The 17,939-nt window shown below is 34.8% G+C and overlaps 1 protein-coding gene and 1 long non-coding RNA gene across 10 annotated transcripts; one reads left to right on the top strand and one right to left on the bottom strand.

Moving 5' to 3' along the window:
• Positions 1-1,514: 1,514 nt before the first annotated feature.
• On the top strand, positions 1,515-11,062 carry LOC147839845 (uncharacterized). The gene is made up of 2 exons (XR_015515405.1): positions 1,515-1,682; positions 10,640-11,062. It is a non-coding gene; the product is annotated as an uncharacterized LOC147839845 (long non-coding RNA).
• scamp5b (secretory carrier membrane protein 5b) lies at positions 6,708-17,155 on the bottom strand. 9 transcript variants are annotated; one of them, XR_015515321.1, is made up of 9 exons: positions 16,983-17,155; positions 15,461-15,510; positions 15,236-15,355; positions 14,271-14,298; positions 12,793-12,949; positions 10,892-10,993; positions 10,631-10,748; positions 7,636-8,046; positions 6,708-7,412 (listed from the first exon to the last, which is right to left on the bottom strand). XR_015515321.1 is itself a non-coding variant. In XM_087293619.1 (8 exons), exons 5-8 carry the CDS (start codon positions 12,909-12,911, stop codon positions 7,858-7,860), a joined length of 528 nt encoding a protein of 175 aa, XP_087149745.1. In that variant the 5' UTR covers positions 12,912-12,949; positions 14,271-14,298; positions 14,974-15,355; positions 15,461-15,510; positions 16,983-17,155; the 3' UTR covers positions 6,708-7,857. The 9 variants fall into 9 exon arrangements, 3 of the variants coding, with proteins under 3 accessions (XP_087149745.1, XP_087149744.1, XP_087149743.1); XR_015515322.1 differs by having other exon boundaries at positions 6,708-7,336; positions 7,739-8,046; XR_015515323.1 differs by having other exon boundaries at positions 6,708-7,336; positions 7,784-8,046.
• Positions 17,156-17,939: the final 784 nt, after the last annotated feature.

Here is a 17,939-nt window from a genome sequence, read left to right as displayed (position 1 = left end):
TTCTGTAGACCAGCTGCTGGAGAACACAGAAACAGACAGATGAAGTCATGTCCAGCCACCAGCACTTCATCATGCCTTCACAGCCAAGCCAAGAAAACTGCACTGAAAGCTGAACTGACTTCCTGAAGGACTAAACAACACGGTGATACGAGAGTCTTATACAATTATACAGTTGTTTATAAGTGCGCAATTTTAATTCTTTTACAGTGAATATAGCCAATAACTATTAAAAAAATGTTTTATTAAGAAAGAGAAAGGGGCGGCACGGTGGCTTAGTGGTTAGCACTGTCGCCTGACAGCAAGAAGGTTGCTGGTTCGAGTCCCGGCTGGGTCAGTTGGTGTTTCTGTGTGGAGTTTGCATGTTCTCACCGTGTTGGTGTGGGTTTCCTCAGGGTGCTCCGGTTTCCCCCACAGTCCAAACACATGCGCTATAGGGGAAAATGTGCAGCTTAAATGTTGTAAATTAGTAGTTTCTTATCTGTTTGTTTAAATTTTAATTACTACAGTCAAACAGCTAAACACATCCAAAATAAAAGTTTTTATTTACATTAAATGTATGCGCTCATTAAATTCATAAATATACACACACAGAGTACACAATGCTATATATTTACATATATATTTATACATAATTTGAATTACAAATGACAGACTTTATTACATATTTACATATTTTACATATAAATATAAATAAATGTGCTCAAATATAGACATGTATCTGTGCATTTAATTGTACATACACACTACATGGCATGGACATATACTATGTAAATACAACATAAAGGGTTCATACACATTTTATTCCATGACTTTTCCATGATTTTTCCAAGACTTTCGAGTAAATTTTCATGCAATGTCTACATATGCATGGTAAAAAACAATACTTAAATTTATTACAGCATATCGAAAACACACAACCACCTAAGATATATCGCTAAATTTGTTATGCATAAGTTACGTATTACAACATAAATCTTCCAAAATGTTGGCTTGGGTAGGTCACGTGACAGTAACATGGCCAATAAAGGGATATTTAAATTCAAGTCTTTGAGGCCTTTAGTAGGGTGGATTAACGCACATTTTAATTACCTAAAGAGTGTAAAATGCCATGATTTTGAGTTGTATAAACAATAATATAACCTAATTTTAAACTATGAAAGGATTACTGTAACTTATTCTCATAAAACAACGAAAGATTTGAGCCTTTGTCAAAACAAAGACAAAACAAACATCATTAAAGTGTGTTTGAACATCTGAAACAGACAATAGTAGACATAAAGTGAGCATATTCCTCAGCCAGTCTACATACCTGCTGCAAACTGTTCATCTCCACCGATGCTAACCTAACCTAACCACGCTAATTGTTGTCTGAGGTAACAAAACAGACGGTAAACGAGGCTCATCATAATATCTGCGCTCTGATTGGTCAGAACACCTATCAATCAAATTACACTTGAAGGCTCAATTGATGATTGGCGCTTTTATTTAAAAGGCGGGGCTTAGTTCTACATTCCGCGTTTTTTACGTTCGCCATTAAAGTAAATAAATGAGGAACGTCTTTGTACATGAGAAATGTCTACTTTACTAGCACTACCTCAGCTGGAACCAGTATCAGAATGACCTAATTTCCTTCTAACACACGCTGCAGTGCAGAAGAGCAGATGTTTTGCGAGAATCGTGAAGTAAGAGTTAAACCCTCAGGCAGATCATACAGTAATTTCCATCTACACGAGAATTAGCTCATACAGGAAATATTGCCTGCTGTGTCACTATAGTATGTTCAATAACTTATTTAAACAGTGCAGCAGTTCTTATTTTATCTACCACGTTCACAAGACAAATGCCATAGTGCACAATATTTGGTCAGCTTATGTAAGTAAACAACAGCATACAGTCAAAACATGTTGTTTTTATCTATTTGTGTTGTCTAAAGCACAGTGAGGACTATGTCTAAACATGGAAGATGCTAAATCATATAAAGAAGGACTTAAGGGTGCAATATGTTGGAAAGTAAGAGGTGATAAAAGACATGTTAAGATGTTAGCATAACTGGAAGTGATAGAAATTATGAATATTGTCAAGATAGTCTTGATGTTGTGCTTCATTTTGGCCAATTGCAAACAGTGGTACTTGATTTGTTATGACTTTTATGTTACAGCCCAAAACATGATAATAACTGATCATTTTAAGCAGCAGTAATCAGCCAAACATGCTAGTTTTGCTCAGTTTAATGGCATCCCTGCTGAAAAATCCAACTAAAACCAGCCAAACAGCCTAGGCTGGTTTTGACCAGGCTGGTTTTAGAGGGGTTTTGGCCATTTCCAGGCTGGTTTCCAGCCTGGTCTTAGCTGGTCAGGCTGGAAAGTGACCAGCTAAAACTAGCTTAACCAGCCTGGTTTTAGTTGGACATAGCTGGTTCTGGCTGAACTGCCAGCCTGGCTAGGCTGGTCAAGCTGGTTTTAACTGGTCATCTCCCAGCCTGACCAGCCAAAACCCCTCTAAAACCAGCCTGGTTGACCAGCTAAAACCAGCCAACCAGCCTAGACTGGTTTAAGCTGTTTTTTTCAGTAGGGATTGTTTACATTCTGCTCTCCAGTTCGGCCTACAATATGAAAACACTTAATGTCTGTATTATCAATAATATTTTTAATGCTGTTAACTCCTTAGATTTAACTTACTATGCTAATCTACACTCTCAGAAATGGTACGTGAGCTGTCACTTGGGTGGTGCCTTTTCAAAAGATACAAATTTGTACCTAAAAGGTCCATATTAATACCTCAAGGGTAAATATAAGTACCTAAAAAATACTAAAGTGTTCCTCTTGAATTGTATAGGTACTAATATATCATTTTGAAATACCAATATGGACACTTTAAGTACAAATGTTTACTTTTTGAAAAGGTACCACCCCAGTGACAGCTCACGTACCTTTATTTATGAGAGTGTAGATTAGCATAGTTTAACGTTAAATCTAAGAAGTTAACAGCATTAAAAATAATATAATACAGAAATTTAGTGTTTTCATATTGGAGGCCATATTGGAGAGCAGAATGTAAACAATGCTACCATGCAAAGCAATAGCATGGTTAAATTGCGTACCTTAAACTACTCTTTAATTTGAAATTTTCCAATAGTTTTACTACAAATAGAGCCAAAAATATGTTGTTTTTGTTTTAAACAACATATTTTTGGCTCTATTTGTTGTAAAACTATTGGAAATGTTCATATGGATTGACATAATATTTGTAAAGCCACAGTTTTACACCTAATACAATGATTAGCAATGAGCATAGCATTTTCTTGTGGAGAGTTCATAGAAATATACACTAGATATCGCTAAATGCACTAAATGCAATCTGAAGATGCTGAACGTTTACAGATATAGTAATGAGCAAATAAAGAAAACAAAGTGTAAAGGCAGAACAAATCATACGCTCTCAGAAATAAAGGTATGCGAGTGAGCTGTCACACACCTGTACCTTTTCAAAAGGTAAACATTTGTACCTAAAATGTCCATATTAGTACCTAAAGGGTATTTATTAGTATCTAAAAAGTACAAAAGTGTTCCTCCTAAAATTTGTAGGTACTAATATATCCCTGCTGAAAAATCCAGCTTAAACCAGCCTTTGCTGGTTGGGTGGTTTCAGCTGGTTGACCAGGCTAGTTTTAGAGGGGTTTTGGACATTTCCAGCCTGGTCTTAGCTGGTCAGGCTGGAAAATGACCAGCCAAATCCAGCTAAAACCAGCTTGACCAACCTGGTTTAAGCTGGACATAGCTAGTTTTGGCAGGACTCCCAGCTTGGCTAGGCTGGTCAAGCTGGTTTTAGCTGGTCATCTCTCAGCCTGACCAGCTAAGACCAGGCTGGAAATGGCTGGAAACCATGCCTGGAAGTGGCCAAAACCCCTCTAAAACCAGCCTGGTCGACCAGCTAAAACCAGCCGACCAGCCTAGGCTGGTTTAAGCTGGATTTTTCAGCAGGGATACTTTTGAGGTACCATTATGGTACCAATATATCAAGTACAAATGTTTGGTAACCCAAACTACCCAGTGTCAACTCTTGTACCTTTATTTCTGAGAGTGTAGGTAAGATTCTGTTTATTACGATTTTGTATGATACGAACATTTGTGCTTAACAAGTAACTCTATTGACGATAATACAGACACGTACTGCAGTGACCATAAGGCAAAGCAGCGCTAAATACTAGGCTGGTTTGATATGCGCATTGAGCTGCAGGGATTCATTCATAACGGGGATTCATTCACAAACGAATGGCTCCCTCTGTTAGAATGAGAAGTGAACGCAGGAGTTATGTGATATATATGTGTATATGGCTGAAGATGGCCAGTCCTCCACTGCACCTTGATCTCACATTCATTTCAAAGGAGCGCTACCCTGTACCAAAATGGCGGTTCTATTGACGCATTCCTTCCAATAGACAACAACAGCGTAGGCGGCATCTAATTTAAATATCTATGTAGACATCTATCTCATGCGTTAACTACAACAACAATGCTTCATTTGTGGCTCATTTCCAGACTGATCTTATACTAATACTTAAACTGAAAGGCTTGCAAAACACAAAACAACTACGACTACAGGCTGCATATTTAAAATGAACGCACTCCATGACCTTGACATTCCTGGTTGAGCAATGTAGAAGCACTCAACTCCCCATACCTTCCCAGGCCAAGTCCAGGATTGATGCGATATAATAGCGATATAAAGAACATATGTTTCAGTGTGACGCCATTGGCTTTATTGGTTATACTTCATAAAACAACTTGATTTAAACTGGAAGGCGGAAAATGCGCTCATCTTCATAATAGGATCTGCAGGTTTTACGATGTCGCCCTGCAAATGGAGATTCTTCGGTGATGTTTTTATGGCCGTGCTGTTGTCTTGTGGGATTCCTCGTGTGTCAGGCGCTAACGTGAACGATCCTATCATTGCAGCACACTATGAGGACTGAGGGAAGGAAAATAAATGAGAGCACAAGAATCCATTAGTTGTAGTTTCAGCACATCTCATCTGGATGCGGGCACACGTGCTCGGCGGATGGATGATGTCCACGCTGAAAATCTGCCTGCTTAAATTTGCACCTAACTGAGAATCAAGTTATTAGCCTGACAAAGTAGTGTTGTTGTCCAATTGCAATCTGCAAGTCAGGGCTGGAGGGGCGTCTGGGGAATCCCGGTTTAGAAAGAAAGAAAAGCAATGAATGGAAAGCATCTCTGGGAAGGAGAATTCAACACATCTCAGGCTGGAGCAACACTGCACCCTGCTGGAACACACACTGATTTCACATTGACACATAGAGATATACTGAGATATACAGTAAAGTGTTTTTCAGCCACTGATAAACTTCCTGGGAAAGATTAATGTGACTATGTTTATAGTTTCTTTTACAGCATCGATGTTGTAATGTAATTAAAATATAATTTGTTAAACAGACTTCAGCATGCGTTTAGTTTTTCAAGCTGTTGTTTTGGCCGACTGAAAATGAAAAGGTCATGTTCAGATACCCTATTGTACCAGTAATATTTCTTTTTTGTTGTGTAAAATAAAATAAACATGATCTAAAAAAATATTTAAAATAATAATACATTATTGCATTATGAAATCAGCCAAAGTTGTTTAGTGTAAATAAATATATATATATATATATATATATATATATATATATATATATATATATATATATATATATATATATATATATATATATATATATATATACATATATATATATATATATATTATTATTATTATTATTATTTTGAATTTATATTTATTTATTTATTTTTGGAAGATATAAATAATGATAATTCAAATTAAAATATAAATATTAATTTAATACAAATTATTTGTGAATTTCAAAAGCAATTTCAGAGTATTTTTATCAGGACATATAATAAAAAAAACACACAGTGCTCAGCATATATAAGTACAGCCTTCACAAATGATAACGCTCCAAAAACTAGTACCGCAAAATACATGTGGTATAGAAAAATATTAAATAAATTTTAAAAAAAGAAGAAATATCAAAAGAAGCAAAAAAAAAACAAGAAAAGAAAAATTTAGTTGACATTTTGTAGGTTGCATTTTTTTTTTTTGCAATATTTTGCTTAAATTTAATGGTATTATCTTTTAATTTCTAAATATGTTTGGTGACTAAAATATTATTTTAATACATACATCTGTTTAATAAATCTGTTTTGTTAACTGCACCAAAATACATTGCCTATATTCACAAAAAAAATGAGAATTTAGTTTAATATATTACAAAAATAAAACTGAAATAATAGTTTAGAAATATATAGAATAATAAGTATATAATATAATAGGTGACGCAGTGGCGCAGCAAGAAAGTCGCTGTTTCAAACATGCTGGTTAGTTAAGCTGTGGCGACCCCAGATTAATAAAGGGACTAAGCTGAAAAGAAAATAAATTAATATAATATAATATAATATAATATAACATAACATAATATAATATAATTTAATATATAATATAATATAATATAACATAACATAACATAATATAGTATATTATATTATAATATAATATAATATAATATAATATAATATAATATAATATAATATAATATAATATAATATAATATAATATCTAACTAAAATTACAATAACAAAATAAAATCTAAATGATAAAAAACAGGGCTTAAATTCCAAAGAAACAAACAAAAGTTTTAAGATGTTGATACTTTATTAACACTAGTATTATATCACAAGGAAAATGTCTAATTTCTCCTTAAAAATAGTAAAGAATTTCACAAATCCCTTTTGTTACTGCAGGAAATTGACAGTAATGCATTTATACTATTTACACCACCTGGGACCTGACAAAACAGCAGAGGCCCTTAAACTAAACATTTTCAACACACACATTATACATGTAAAAGAAATGAAAACAAAACATGTCTAATTAGTTAAATAATACAATCATTTGTCTAATAGATCATGATTAATTAACACAGATGTTTAAAAGTCATTTATGGAGCAGAAATTATTTTTTCTGGAAGGACAGCCGCTGTGTAAAACATATGCTGGAATAGTTGGCGGTTCATTCCGCTGTGGCGACCCCTGATGAATAAGGGACTAAGCCGCAGGAAAATTATTACATTTAAAAAAACAATAACTGAATTATTATTTTCATAAGATTCATATTGACTTTAGTCAGTTTAAATGCCAAATTTAGAACATATACAGCAGCTATAACTCATAATTCCCATGATTAATATTTAAAACTCCCTGACATTTCCACTTTTCAAAGATTCTGGATTTCAGCAGACCGGTAAAGTCTAAAAGAGATACAGCTGCAGCCGAGAGGTAATGAGAATTATTTATATTATTATAATAATATGAGGAAGCACGGGGGCTCAGTGGTTAGCACTGTGGCCTCACAGCAAAAAGGTCTCTGGTTCGAATCTCAGCTGGGTCAGTTGGCGTTTCTGTGTGGAGTTTGCATGTTCTCCCCATGTTGGCGTGGGTTTCCTCCAGGTGCTCAGGTTTCCCCCACAGTCCAAACACAGAAATGACAAGTGGCCCAGCTGGGACTAGAACCAGCGACGTTCTTGCTGTGAGGCCACAGTGCTACTGCTAACCACTGAACCACTCAGTGTACAATTAATGTGTAACTTAATAAATAATATTAATACTGTAACTCTCATTAAATTCAGGCCACAGCTGTATCCCTTTTTGCAACAACCAAGCAGTACTGTGCTGCTGGAGGTCTACATGGTGTTGTGTTGCTGGAGGTCTACATGGTGTTGTGTTGGTGGAGGTCTACATGGTGTTGTGTTGGTGGAGGTCTACATGGTGTTGTGTTGGTGGAGGTCTACATGGTGTTGTCATATGTTGGGGTGGAGTACTGCGGGGACTGTGGGTTCTGCATGGCTCCAGTTGCTGCACTCAGAGCCGCCTGCTGCGCTGCCTGCTGAACATGAGGGTTTTTCCAGGCTCCAGACACCCACTCCTCCTGCGCTTTACTCATGCTGGCTCCACTGCCACGGTAGAAGTTATGAACCTGCACACAATAATGTATTAGTCAGATATTAGAGGCAGATTATTTCAGTCGAGCTCAGAATATCAACGAACCCTTTTCACATATCCGAGTTTCTCAGTAGCGGAAGTCGTCATAGCTGGGTAAACCAACAACGCAGTGAATGGAAACACTGCAATATTCACTAATGTTTTATATGAGACCAGCCACTCTATTGGGTACTTCAGTACAAACTGCTTGTTAACGCAAATTTAAGTGACTCTGAACGTGGCACGGTTGTTGCTGCCAGACGGGCTGCTCTGAGTATTTCAGAAACTGCTGATCTACTGGGATTTTCACACACAACCATCTCTAGGGTTTACAGAGAATGCTCCAAAAAAAGAGGAAATATCCAGTGAGCGGCAGTTCTGTGGGCTTGTTGATGCCAGAGGTCAGAGGAGAATGGCCAGACTGGTTCAGCTGATAGAAAGGCAACAGTGACACAAATAAGCACTCGTTACAACCGAGCTCTGCAGAAGAGCATCTCTGAACACACAACACGTCCAACCTTGAGGCGGATGGGCTACAGCAGCAGAAGAGCACACCGGGTGCCGCTCCTGTCAGCTAAGAACAGGAAACTGAGGCTACAATTCACACAGACTCACCAAAACTGGACAATAGAAGATTGGAGAAACGTTGCTGCTCTGATGAGTCTCCATTTCTGCTGACACATTCGGATGCTCGGCTCACAATTTGGCCTCAACAACATGAAAGCATGGATCATCCTGCCTTGTATCAGCGGTTCAGGCTGGTGGTGGTGGTGTAATGGTGTGGGGGAGATTTTCTTTGGGTCCATTAGTACCAATTGAGCATCAACGCCACAGCCTACCTGAGTATTGCTGCTGACCATGTCCATCCCTTTATGAGCACAGTGTCTCCATCTTCTGATGGCTACTTCCAGCAGGATAACGCAGCATGTCATAAAGCTCAATCATCTCAGACTGGTTTCTTGAACGTGACGATGAGTTCACTGTACTCAAATGGCCTCCACAGTCGCCAGAGCTCAATCCAATAGAGCAGCTTTGGGATGTGGTGGAACGGGAGATTGGCATCATGGATGTGCAGCCGACAAATCTGCAGCAACTGTGTGATGCTATCATGACAATATGGAGCAAAATCTCTGAGGAATATTTCCAGGAGCTTGTTGAATCTCTGCCAAGAAGGATTAAGGCAGATCTGAAGGCAAAAGTGCTCCAACCTGGTACTAGAAAGTTGTTAAGGTGTACCTAATAAAGTGGCCGGTGAGTGTATATATATAAATCAGAAAAGTTGAGATTTATTTTAGTGATTCCTAAATTTACACTGGCTTGTATTTCATTGCAGACAATACAACAAACATCATTTAATGTTTTCCTCATTATTATTATTAGTTTTTTTTTTTCACAAAATAAACACGTGTTCCAATTTTGGTTCTTGCAACGCATTAAAAAAAGGTATTTAGGGTTAGGTCCTGCATGTTTTTGTTCCAACCCCAATTAAACACACCTGAACTAGCTAATCAAGCTGTTTCTAGGTACTATAAAGCTCCAGGATGGTGTGTTAAATGAAGTTGGAGCTAAACTATGCAGGACACCGGCCCTCCAGGACCGAGTTTAGGGATTAAAGACAGCAAGTGATGCAGGTGTAATTCTGTCCCATTCTTCCTGCAAACAAGTCTTAAGGTTGGCAACAGTACGGGATCTTCATTGTCATATTTTGCGCTTGAAAATGCGTCACACATTCTCTATTGAAGACAGGTCGGGACTGCAGGCAGGCCAGTCCAGTACCTGTATCGTGTTCCTCCGCAGCAGGACTCTGTAATGTGTGCAGAATGTGGCTTTGCATTGTCTTATTGAAGCATGCATGGAGAAGAAGGCAGCATACTGTGCTCCAGAATCTCTCTGTACTGTTCAGCATTAATGGAGCATCAGTTACCATTGCCAAGGGCACCGACACAACCCCATACCATGACAGACCCTGACTATTGGGCTTAACAGTCTGGACGTGCCAAGATTTATAGGCTGTTTACTGCCATTTTTACTGGCTTTATATTGTCTCTTCAGGCACAGATACTATGGTAAATAATTTATTTACTCTCAGATCTAATTAACAAGCACTACATGCTCCAGCGCCAGAGTTAATGACACTTCACACACACACACGCGCACGCAGTCTTCTCTAGACTGCATCTCCTGGCACACAGACGACTGCACAGCAAATGAGGCTCACACACAGTCTGTCCGGCTGTAATAGATGTGTGTTTGTGCGAGCGCATGTAGAGCATAGTAATGTGTGTGTGAGTGCATGTGTGTGTGTAGCGTAGATGTCTGTCCTGCTGTATTATGTGTGTGTGAGTATTTGTGACATCTGTCCCGCTGGTATATGTATGTGTGTGTGTGTGTGTCTGTTTGGAGCAGAGATCTATGTCCTGCTGTAATATGTGTGTGTGCATGTGTGTGTGTGAATATATGTGTGGAGTAGAGACGTCAGACCCTCTGTAATATGTACTGTAATGTGTGTGTGTGTGTGTATATGTGTGTAGCAGAGACATCTGTCCCACTGTAACAAGTGCTGTAATGTGTGTGTGTACCTTCGTTAGTGCAAGGAAGGAGATGACGGAGACGGCGGTGAACATGAGTGTAGGGATTAACATGATGATGGAAGCAAAGATACTGGTGCCGAAGAAGGAGATGGTGCCCAACCAGCCACTAGAACAGGACGGAGAACAGAGCAACATGCAAACTACATGCAATACTCCAGCATCAACAGGCAGGGCTGTGTGTTAGGATACAGAATGCTGCATTGCATTTATGCCTATTATGTGTATGCAGTTGCGCTTGAAGTCTCTTACCAAACACCCCATCCTGGAATACCGATGGCCTGAATGATAGCGATGAAAAGTTGTGCCATGAAGACAAAGAAGAACGCCATGAAGTAGAACGAGCTGTCAGTCCTGAAACAATTAATAACAACATACTGTGCAAATAATTCAATAAACTAATAAATGGATATTAAACTGCTATGCTAAATGTATAATAATTAAATTAAGAGTTATTATTAATTTATAAAATGTATTTTATTAATATTATTTCACATTTGCATTGTTTATTTTAATAGTTATTCAATAACAACAATAATAATATTAATATTAATAATGCAAACTTATACTGAACCCATTATTATTATTATTATTATTATTATTAATATTATTATTATTATTATTATTTATAATATTATTGTTACTAAATACATTTCTAAAAAATTAAATGACTAAAAAATAAACTATAAAAACATGATAATTGGGTAAGAACAATTGATAATAGTAAAAATAATAATTTTATTAATAATAATAATAATAATAACAACTTTTTCTAATGTAAAATCTTTGTAAATTGCTAATAATAATCTATTATAAATCATAACAATAATAATAATGTAATATCACAATTATTAACATTTATATTTATTTATTTTACATTTTTATTTTAAATATTAATAAATTATTTTATATTAATTATATTATTAATTAATTATTAAATATTAATATTCATCCATTTTCTTTTTAGCTTATTAATCTGGGATGGCCACAGCGGAATGAACCACCAACTAATTCAGCATTTGTTTTACACAGCGGATTCCCTTCCAGCCACAACCCATCACTGGGAAACACCCATACACACTCATTCACACACATACACTTTGGACAATTTAGTCTACCCAATTGACCACATGTTTTTGGACTTGTGTGAGAAACCAGAGCACCCCAAGGAAACCCACGCCAACACGAGGAGAACATTCAAACTCCATAGCGGCAACTGACCCAACTGAGTTTCGAATCAGTGACCTTCTTGCTATGAGGTGAAGGTGCCACCCACTGCGCCACCATGAAGCCTATTATTATTATTATTATTATTGTTGTTGTTGTTGTTTTTGTAGCTAAATAAATTTCTAAAAACAAACGATCAAAAATAATAAACAATAAAAGCATTATAAATAGGTAAAAACAATTTATAACAATAATTGATGATTATAATAATAATAATTACAATTTTTTTCTTAGTTAAAATCTTTGTAAATTGCTAATAATAAGCTATTATAAATAGTAATAATAATAAAAATAACAATAGTAATATTTAAAAATCATAATTTTTAACAATTATATATTTTTTAACATTTTTTATATTAATGAATTATTTTTGATTAATTAAATTATTAAATAATTATTAAATATTTAAATTATCATCAATATTAAACACTGAAACATTAATAATGTATAATTATTAATAAGTCTTAAATATATTTATACATTTTTTAACCAGTATTAATGGATGTTAATAAATATAAACAATAATAAATATTCAATAAAAAATAAGCAATGATAAATACAAGCAAGGGTGGCGCGATGGTGCAGTAGGTAGTGCTGTCGCCTCACAACAAGAAGGTCGCTGGTTCGAGCCTTGGCTGGGTCAGTTGGCATTTCTGTGTGGAATTTGCATGCTCTCCACGTGTTGGTTTGGGTTTCCTCCAAACACATGTGCTATAGGTCAAGCTAAATTGTCCGTACTAGTGTATGTGTGTGAATGAGGGTGCGTAAAACATATGCTGGACATGTTGGCGGTTCATTCCGCTGTGGTGACCCTGATTAATAAAGGGACTAAGCCGAAAAGAAAATGAATGAATGAAATAAAAGGAAATATTTAAATCTAGGAAATATAATGTCTGTCCAATTCTATAATCTGATGATAAACTCACTTGAAGGCATTGTAAATGGGCCGGAACCAGCACACATAAGAGCAGGGTGTGAAGAGAATCACCCAAATCATCGACATGCCAAAGTTTGTGACTCCACCGCCACCAAACATCCACGCCATACAGCCGAAGAAATTCACCAGCAGGGTCACGCCGTACACTGAAAACATAAGCATACGTTACTTTTATACACACATGAAAATGGGTTTCTGAAAGAGAGACGAGGAAAGCAGAAATCTTCCTTTCTCAAAAGTGCACAGGAGAATGAAGTCTGCATTGTGTCTCTTCAGAGAGAGAGAGAGAGAGAGAAAGGACTGATCTGTGTTTGCTGTCTGTCAACAAACAGTAAATGCTTTAACCATACAGAGTATTACATCAGGCCGACAGGAGGAAGGTTAGGCATTATAAAAGACATGCAATCAAAAATGAATGAATGATTGGATGAAATAATGATTGAATGAATAAATGAATAAATAAAATAAGTAGATAAATTAATAAACTAGATAAATAAATAAACAAACATTTTTGGTTCTATGCCACGCTAAATATTTTTAATATATTCAACATTTAAATAAATAATAAAATAAATAAATGGATGAATGAATAAATGAATAAATAAATCAAAATGAATAAATAAATAAGCAAACGTTTTTGTTTCATGCCATGCAAAATATTTTCAATATTTTCAGCATTTAAATAAATAATAAAATAAATAAATAAATGATTGAATGAATGAATGAATAAATAAATAAATAAATATTATTGGTTCCATGCAATACAATATATTTTCAATATTTAAATAAATCAATGAATGATTGAATAAATGAATAAATAAATACAAATACATAACAGATAAATAAATAAATAAAACAAACAAACATTTTTTTTATGCCATGCAAAATATTTTCAATATTTTCAACATTTAAATAAATAATAAAATAAATAAATAAATAAATGATTGAATGAATGAATGAATGAATGAATGAATGAATGAATGTTCTTGGTTTCATGCACTAAAATACATTTTCACTATTTAAATAAATAAATGAATGATTGAATGAATGAACAAGCAAACAAATAAGGAAAGAAAGAATTATTTTTGGTTCCATGCCATGCAAAATACTTTTAATATTTAAGTAAATAAGTAGATAAATAATGTAAAAACAATTGAATTAATACATAAATATAAATAGATAAAAGTATTAAAAAATAAATAAACATATTTTGGTTCCAAGCCATGCTAAATATTTTCAATATTTAAAATAAATAATTAAAAATATACATAAATAAATAATAAAAAATGTGTTCTATGCCATGCAAAAAAATTACATACTTTTTTTTACTAAACAATAATAACAAAATAAAAAGAAATAAAATAAAATAAATACATCATGCAATCTAAATACATTTCTTTTTTACATTTATTTCATTAAAAAACATTAGAAAGCATGCCTTTTCCACTCAAAAGCAAAGATAAATACCTTTGGAGGCATCAGCTGCAGGTAATATCTACAGCAAAAGATGACAATAATTTAATGACATGAATTAATGTATTATTACTTTTTGCTTTAAGTTGATAAATAACCTTATGATAAATTTGATAACATTTCTATAACATATTTTTTGTAACTTGTAAAACTCCAACAACCTTTTTTTTCTCAGTTTTTATAATCATATTTACAGTATTAAACCTTTCAGCATTTGCATTATTTTACCACAAGGACGCAAAGTTTCTATAAATTATACCATAGCTGTTGCAAATGCTGTATACAGCTGTATTTTTAGAAGCATTTATTTTATCTGCATATTGATTTCATTGATACAGTAAACAAATGTGTTGAATAATCAAGTATGAATCACCATTAATGTTAATTTAAATTCTTCAGCCATAATTTTGATGTTATGTTAAACATACGTATAAAATAATGTGAGTTATTATTATATACAAGTGCTGTTTAACAAAGAATGATGAGTGTATGTGTGTGTAGATATTATATATATAATACTGTGAAAATGCCTGTGCTCTGTCTGAAAATATTTAAAAGATTAATTACAATTGTACAGGAGGTTGAATAATATTGCAAAACACTGCATAACTGATGCCAGCAGAGTCTTTACATTTACATTTATTTGTTTATTCATAAGGAGTGTGCGGTGGCGCAGTGGGTAGAGCTGTCGCCTCACAGCAAGAAGGTCGCTGGTTCACGTCCCGGCTGGTTCACTTGACATTTCTGTGTGGAGTTTGCATATTCTCCCTGTGTTGGCATGGGCTCCGGTTTCCCCCACAGTCCAAACACATGCGCTCTAGGGGAATTGGGAAAGCTAAATTGTCCGTATAGTGTATGAATGTGATTGAGAGTGTATGGGTGTTTCCCAGTGATGGGTTGCAGCTGAAAGGGAATTTGTGGGCTGATCTCATGTGTGTGTGTCTGTGTTTTAGACTCACAGATCCACAGGTAGTAGAATCTCTTGCACAATGTGCGGTGCTGGTCAGGAATCTCCTCAAAGTCCTGGTGGAAACACGGCTTGAGAGGAATGAAGCCCGGCAGAGGCGGAAAGTTGTTTTCTGCAGGACAAACACACACACAGCGATGCACTGGCGTTCAGTAAGGCTTTCTATTGTGTGATATTCATGTAATTATTAAATCAGTGGTGTAATTAACGTCCTTACCAGCCATTGTGAAACTTCCTGATGGCAAACTGTTCTTAAGATCTTTCAATCTACAAGAGAAACACATATTTAAGTCAGAAAATGGGATCTGGATCAAATAAAATGTGCAAAGGTGATTTTATATGCACAAAGAGAATATTAAATGCAAGTAAAGTATCTACACTGTTGAAAATGACTAGGCTGCCTTATTTTTTTTAGATGAAATCAAACTACTATTAGTCATTTTAACTGTAAATTATATTACACTGACTTAAGATAGCTTGTTTACATACAAAGTTAAGTAAATAATAAATAATATGTACAGTACTTTACATACATTTAAATAAAATAGACAATAAAAAGCACTATTAAGTAAGTGTGAGTAACTTATTTTCTTAAGTTATAGTTTAACATAAAACATATGATGTCATGACTTATTGATCATGTTTATATATATATATATATATATATATATATATATATATATATATATATATATATATATATCTGTATTATATATATATATATATATATATTTAAATTAAATTAAACCTAATTTTTTAATTGAATACAATTAATTTCAAATGACTGAAGCTAATATATTTTGTGTATATACACTGACTGGCCACTTTATTAGGTACACCTTACGGTTGTGCAACAACCATGCCACGGTCAAAGTCACTTAAATCCCCTTTCTTCCCCATTCTGATGCTCACTTTGAACTGCAGCAGATCGTCTTGACCATGTCTACATGCGATTGGCTTATTAGAAATTTGCGTTAACGAGCAGTTGGATCGGTGTACCTAATAAAGTGGCCAGAGAGTATATATCACAATTGCTGTACTTATTACAATATATCAAGAAACAGGTGACCATACAAAGTTTGAGTTTACACCTTAAGCTAGCCCGGATTCTGCCAATACTCTGGTCTGCACTGCTCAAATGTTGTATTTCAGACTTTATTTCTTAGCTCCTGTGTTTAGCAGTAGCCTCCTCCACATCTCCTTCAAGGCCTTCTGTTGTGTTTTGATGTGATGTCTGACTGTTGCAGCTCTGAAACAACTCTAATCATTGAGCGTAGTGATATCGAGCTGCAATGCGCTCCAAACCTGCCGGATCTACTTTAGCTGTGCGTTTGAAAATAACGCCTCACCAATCAGAATCAATCATTCAACAGCCTTGTAGCATAAATACTAGACAGAAGGTTAAATTCTGAGCATTTATAACACAGAAAATAAAGAAATACAGCAACTATTCCAAGTGTAGGTTTATTTTGTTTGTGTCTCAAACTGTTTTCAATGATTTAAGTGCTGAAAGTCACTGTGTTAAGAGTTCTGGATTAAAATGATCCAAGATATATGTGTGTTTTCTATAATGACACACAAACAAACGCGGATAGCATCATATCTCAGTGTTCATTGTTCATAAACCGTCATTTTCTGTGTTAGCTTCTCGGTTTTCTCATTTATTCCTCCGTCATGTCAGCTGAAGTTAAGCCTGAGCTGCATTAACACAGTGAATGAGAGGACGGTAATCGCCTTACCTTCTGCACACACACCGCCAGCACTACAATGCCATGACTTCACCCTTCAAATACACTAAATAAACACTAAAGCAAGCGGAGATGCTCGATTATTAACGCTGTTTCTTTCTTCAAGATTCCTGCGATCTTCATTGAGCGATAGTAAACAGTCCCCGCATTCCCTGACTGCGCTTAAAGGGTTTAGCCAATAGACTTGCAGAATTATGTTCTGAATACGCCCTCCTCCGTCTCGTTGGCCAATCAGCGGGCTGGAACGCGGTTGCTCTCCGATGTGCTGAAGTTGTTTGGTGGACGTGTTAAAGACTGGGACCTTTGACCTCCAGACTGGCCTGATTATGTGGGGTTTAATTACCTGTATAGATCATTAAAATAAATGCATTCTCAAATTAACGAAAGGAGATTTTTTATAAGCTAAAATAACTTAATAATATATTATATGAGCAATAAAATGTTAAGTGTTAGTTAAATATGTGCCTTCTGACATGCAAAGAAATGAAATATGTGCATATAAAAACTGATGTCATAAAGGCACGTCTTTCACTAAGCTTAATTTTGCATTATTGTTTGAGTGCATAGTCTTTCTATTTCTTTATTTATTGCAATTGTTTTATTATTAAAAGCTTACAATATCTACTTATAACATATATTTTAAATCTAAAACAGTGATGTATCGTTTTTAATAAAATAAGATACATGTCGTTTTTAAAAAATATATATGCTTTAAGTGGGTATTGGTAGCTTACTTTTCAAAATACACAATAAAAATAATAAACAATTGCACATGCAAATAATATAGATAATTTGCATTCAAGCAATATTTCAAAATAATTAATTTATTCCTTAAAATTGTTTTAACACAACTGATTCACTGTTTATTAAGACTAGAACAACTTCTCCGCAAAAAAAGTTGTTTGATTTAAAAATATTAATAAAAAAACAAATATATATATATATATA

Source organism: Danio rerio, chromosome 18 (assembly GCF_052040795.2).
Source record: "Danio rerio strain M-AB ecotype USA chromosome 18, GRCz13ab, whole genome shotgun sequence".
Classification (NCBI taxonomy): Eukaryota; Metazoa; Chordata; class Actinopteri; order Cypriniformes; family Danionidae; genus Danio; species Danio rerio.
This window is presented reverse-complemented; position numbering and strand designations above follow the sequence as displayed.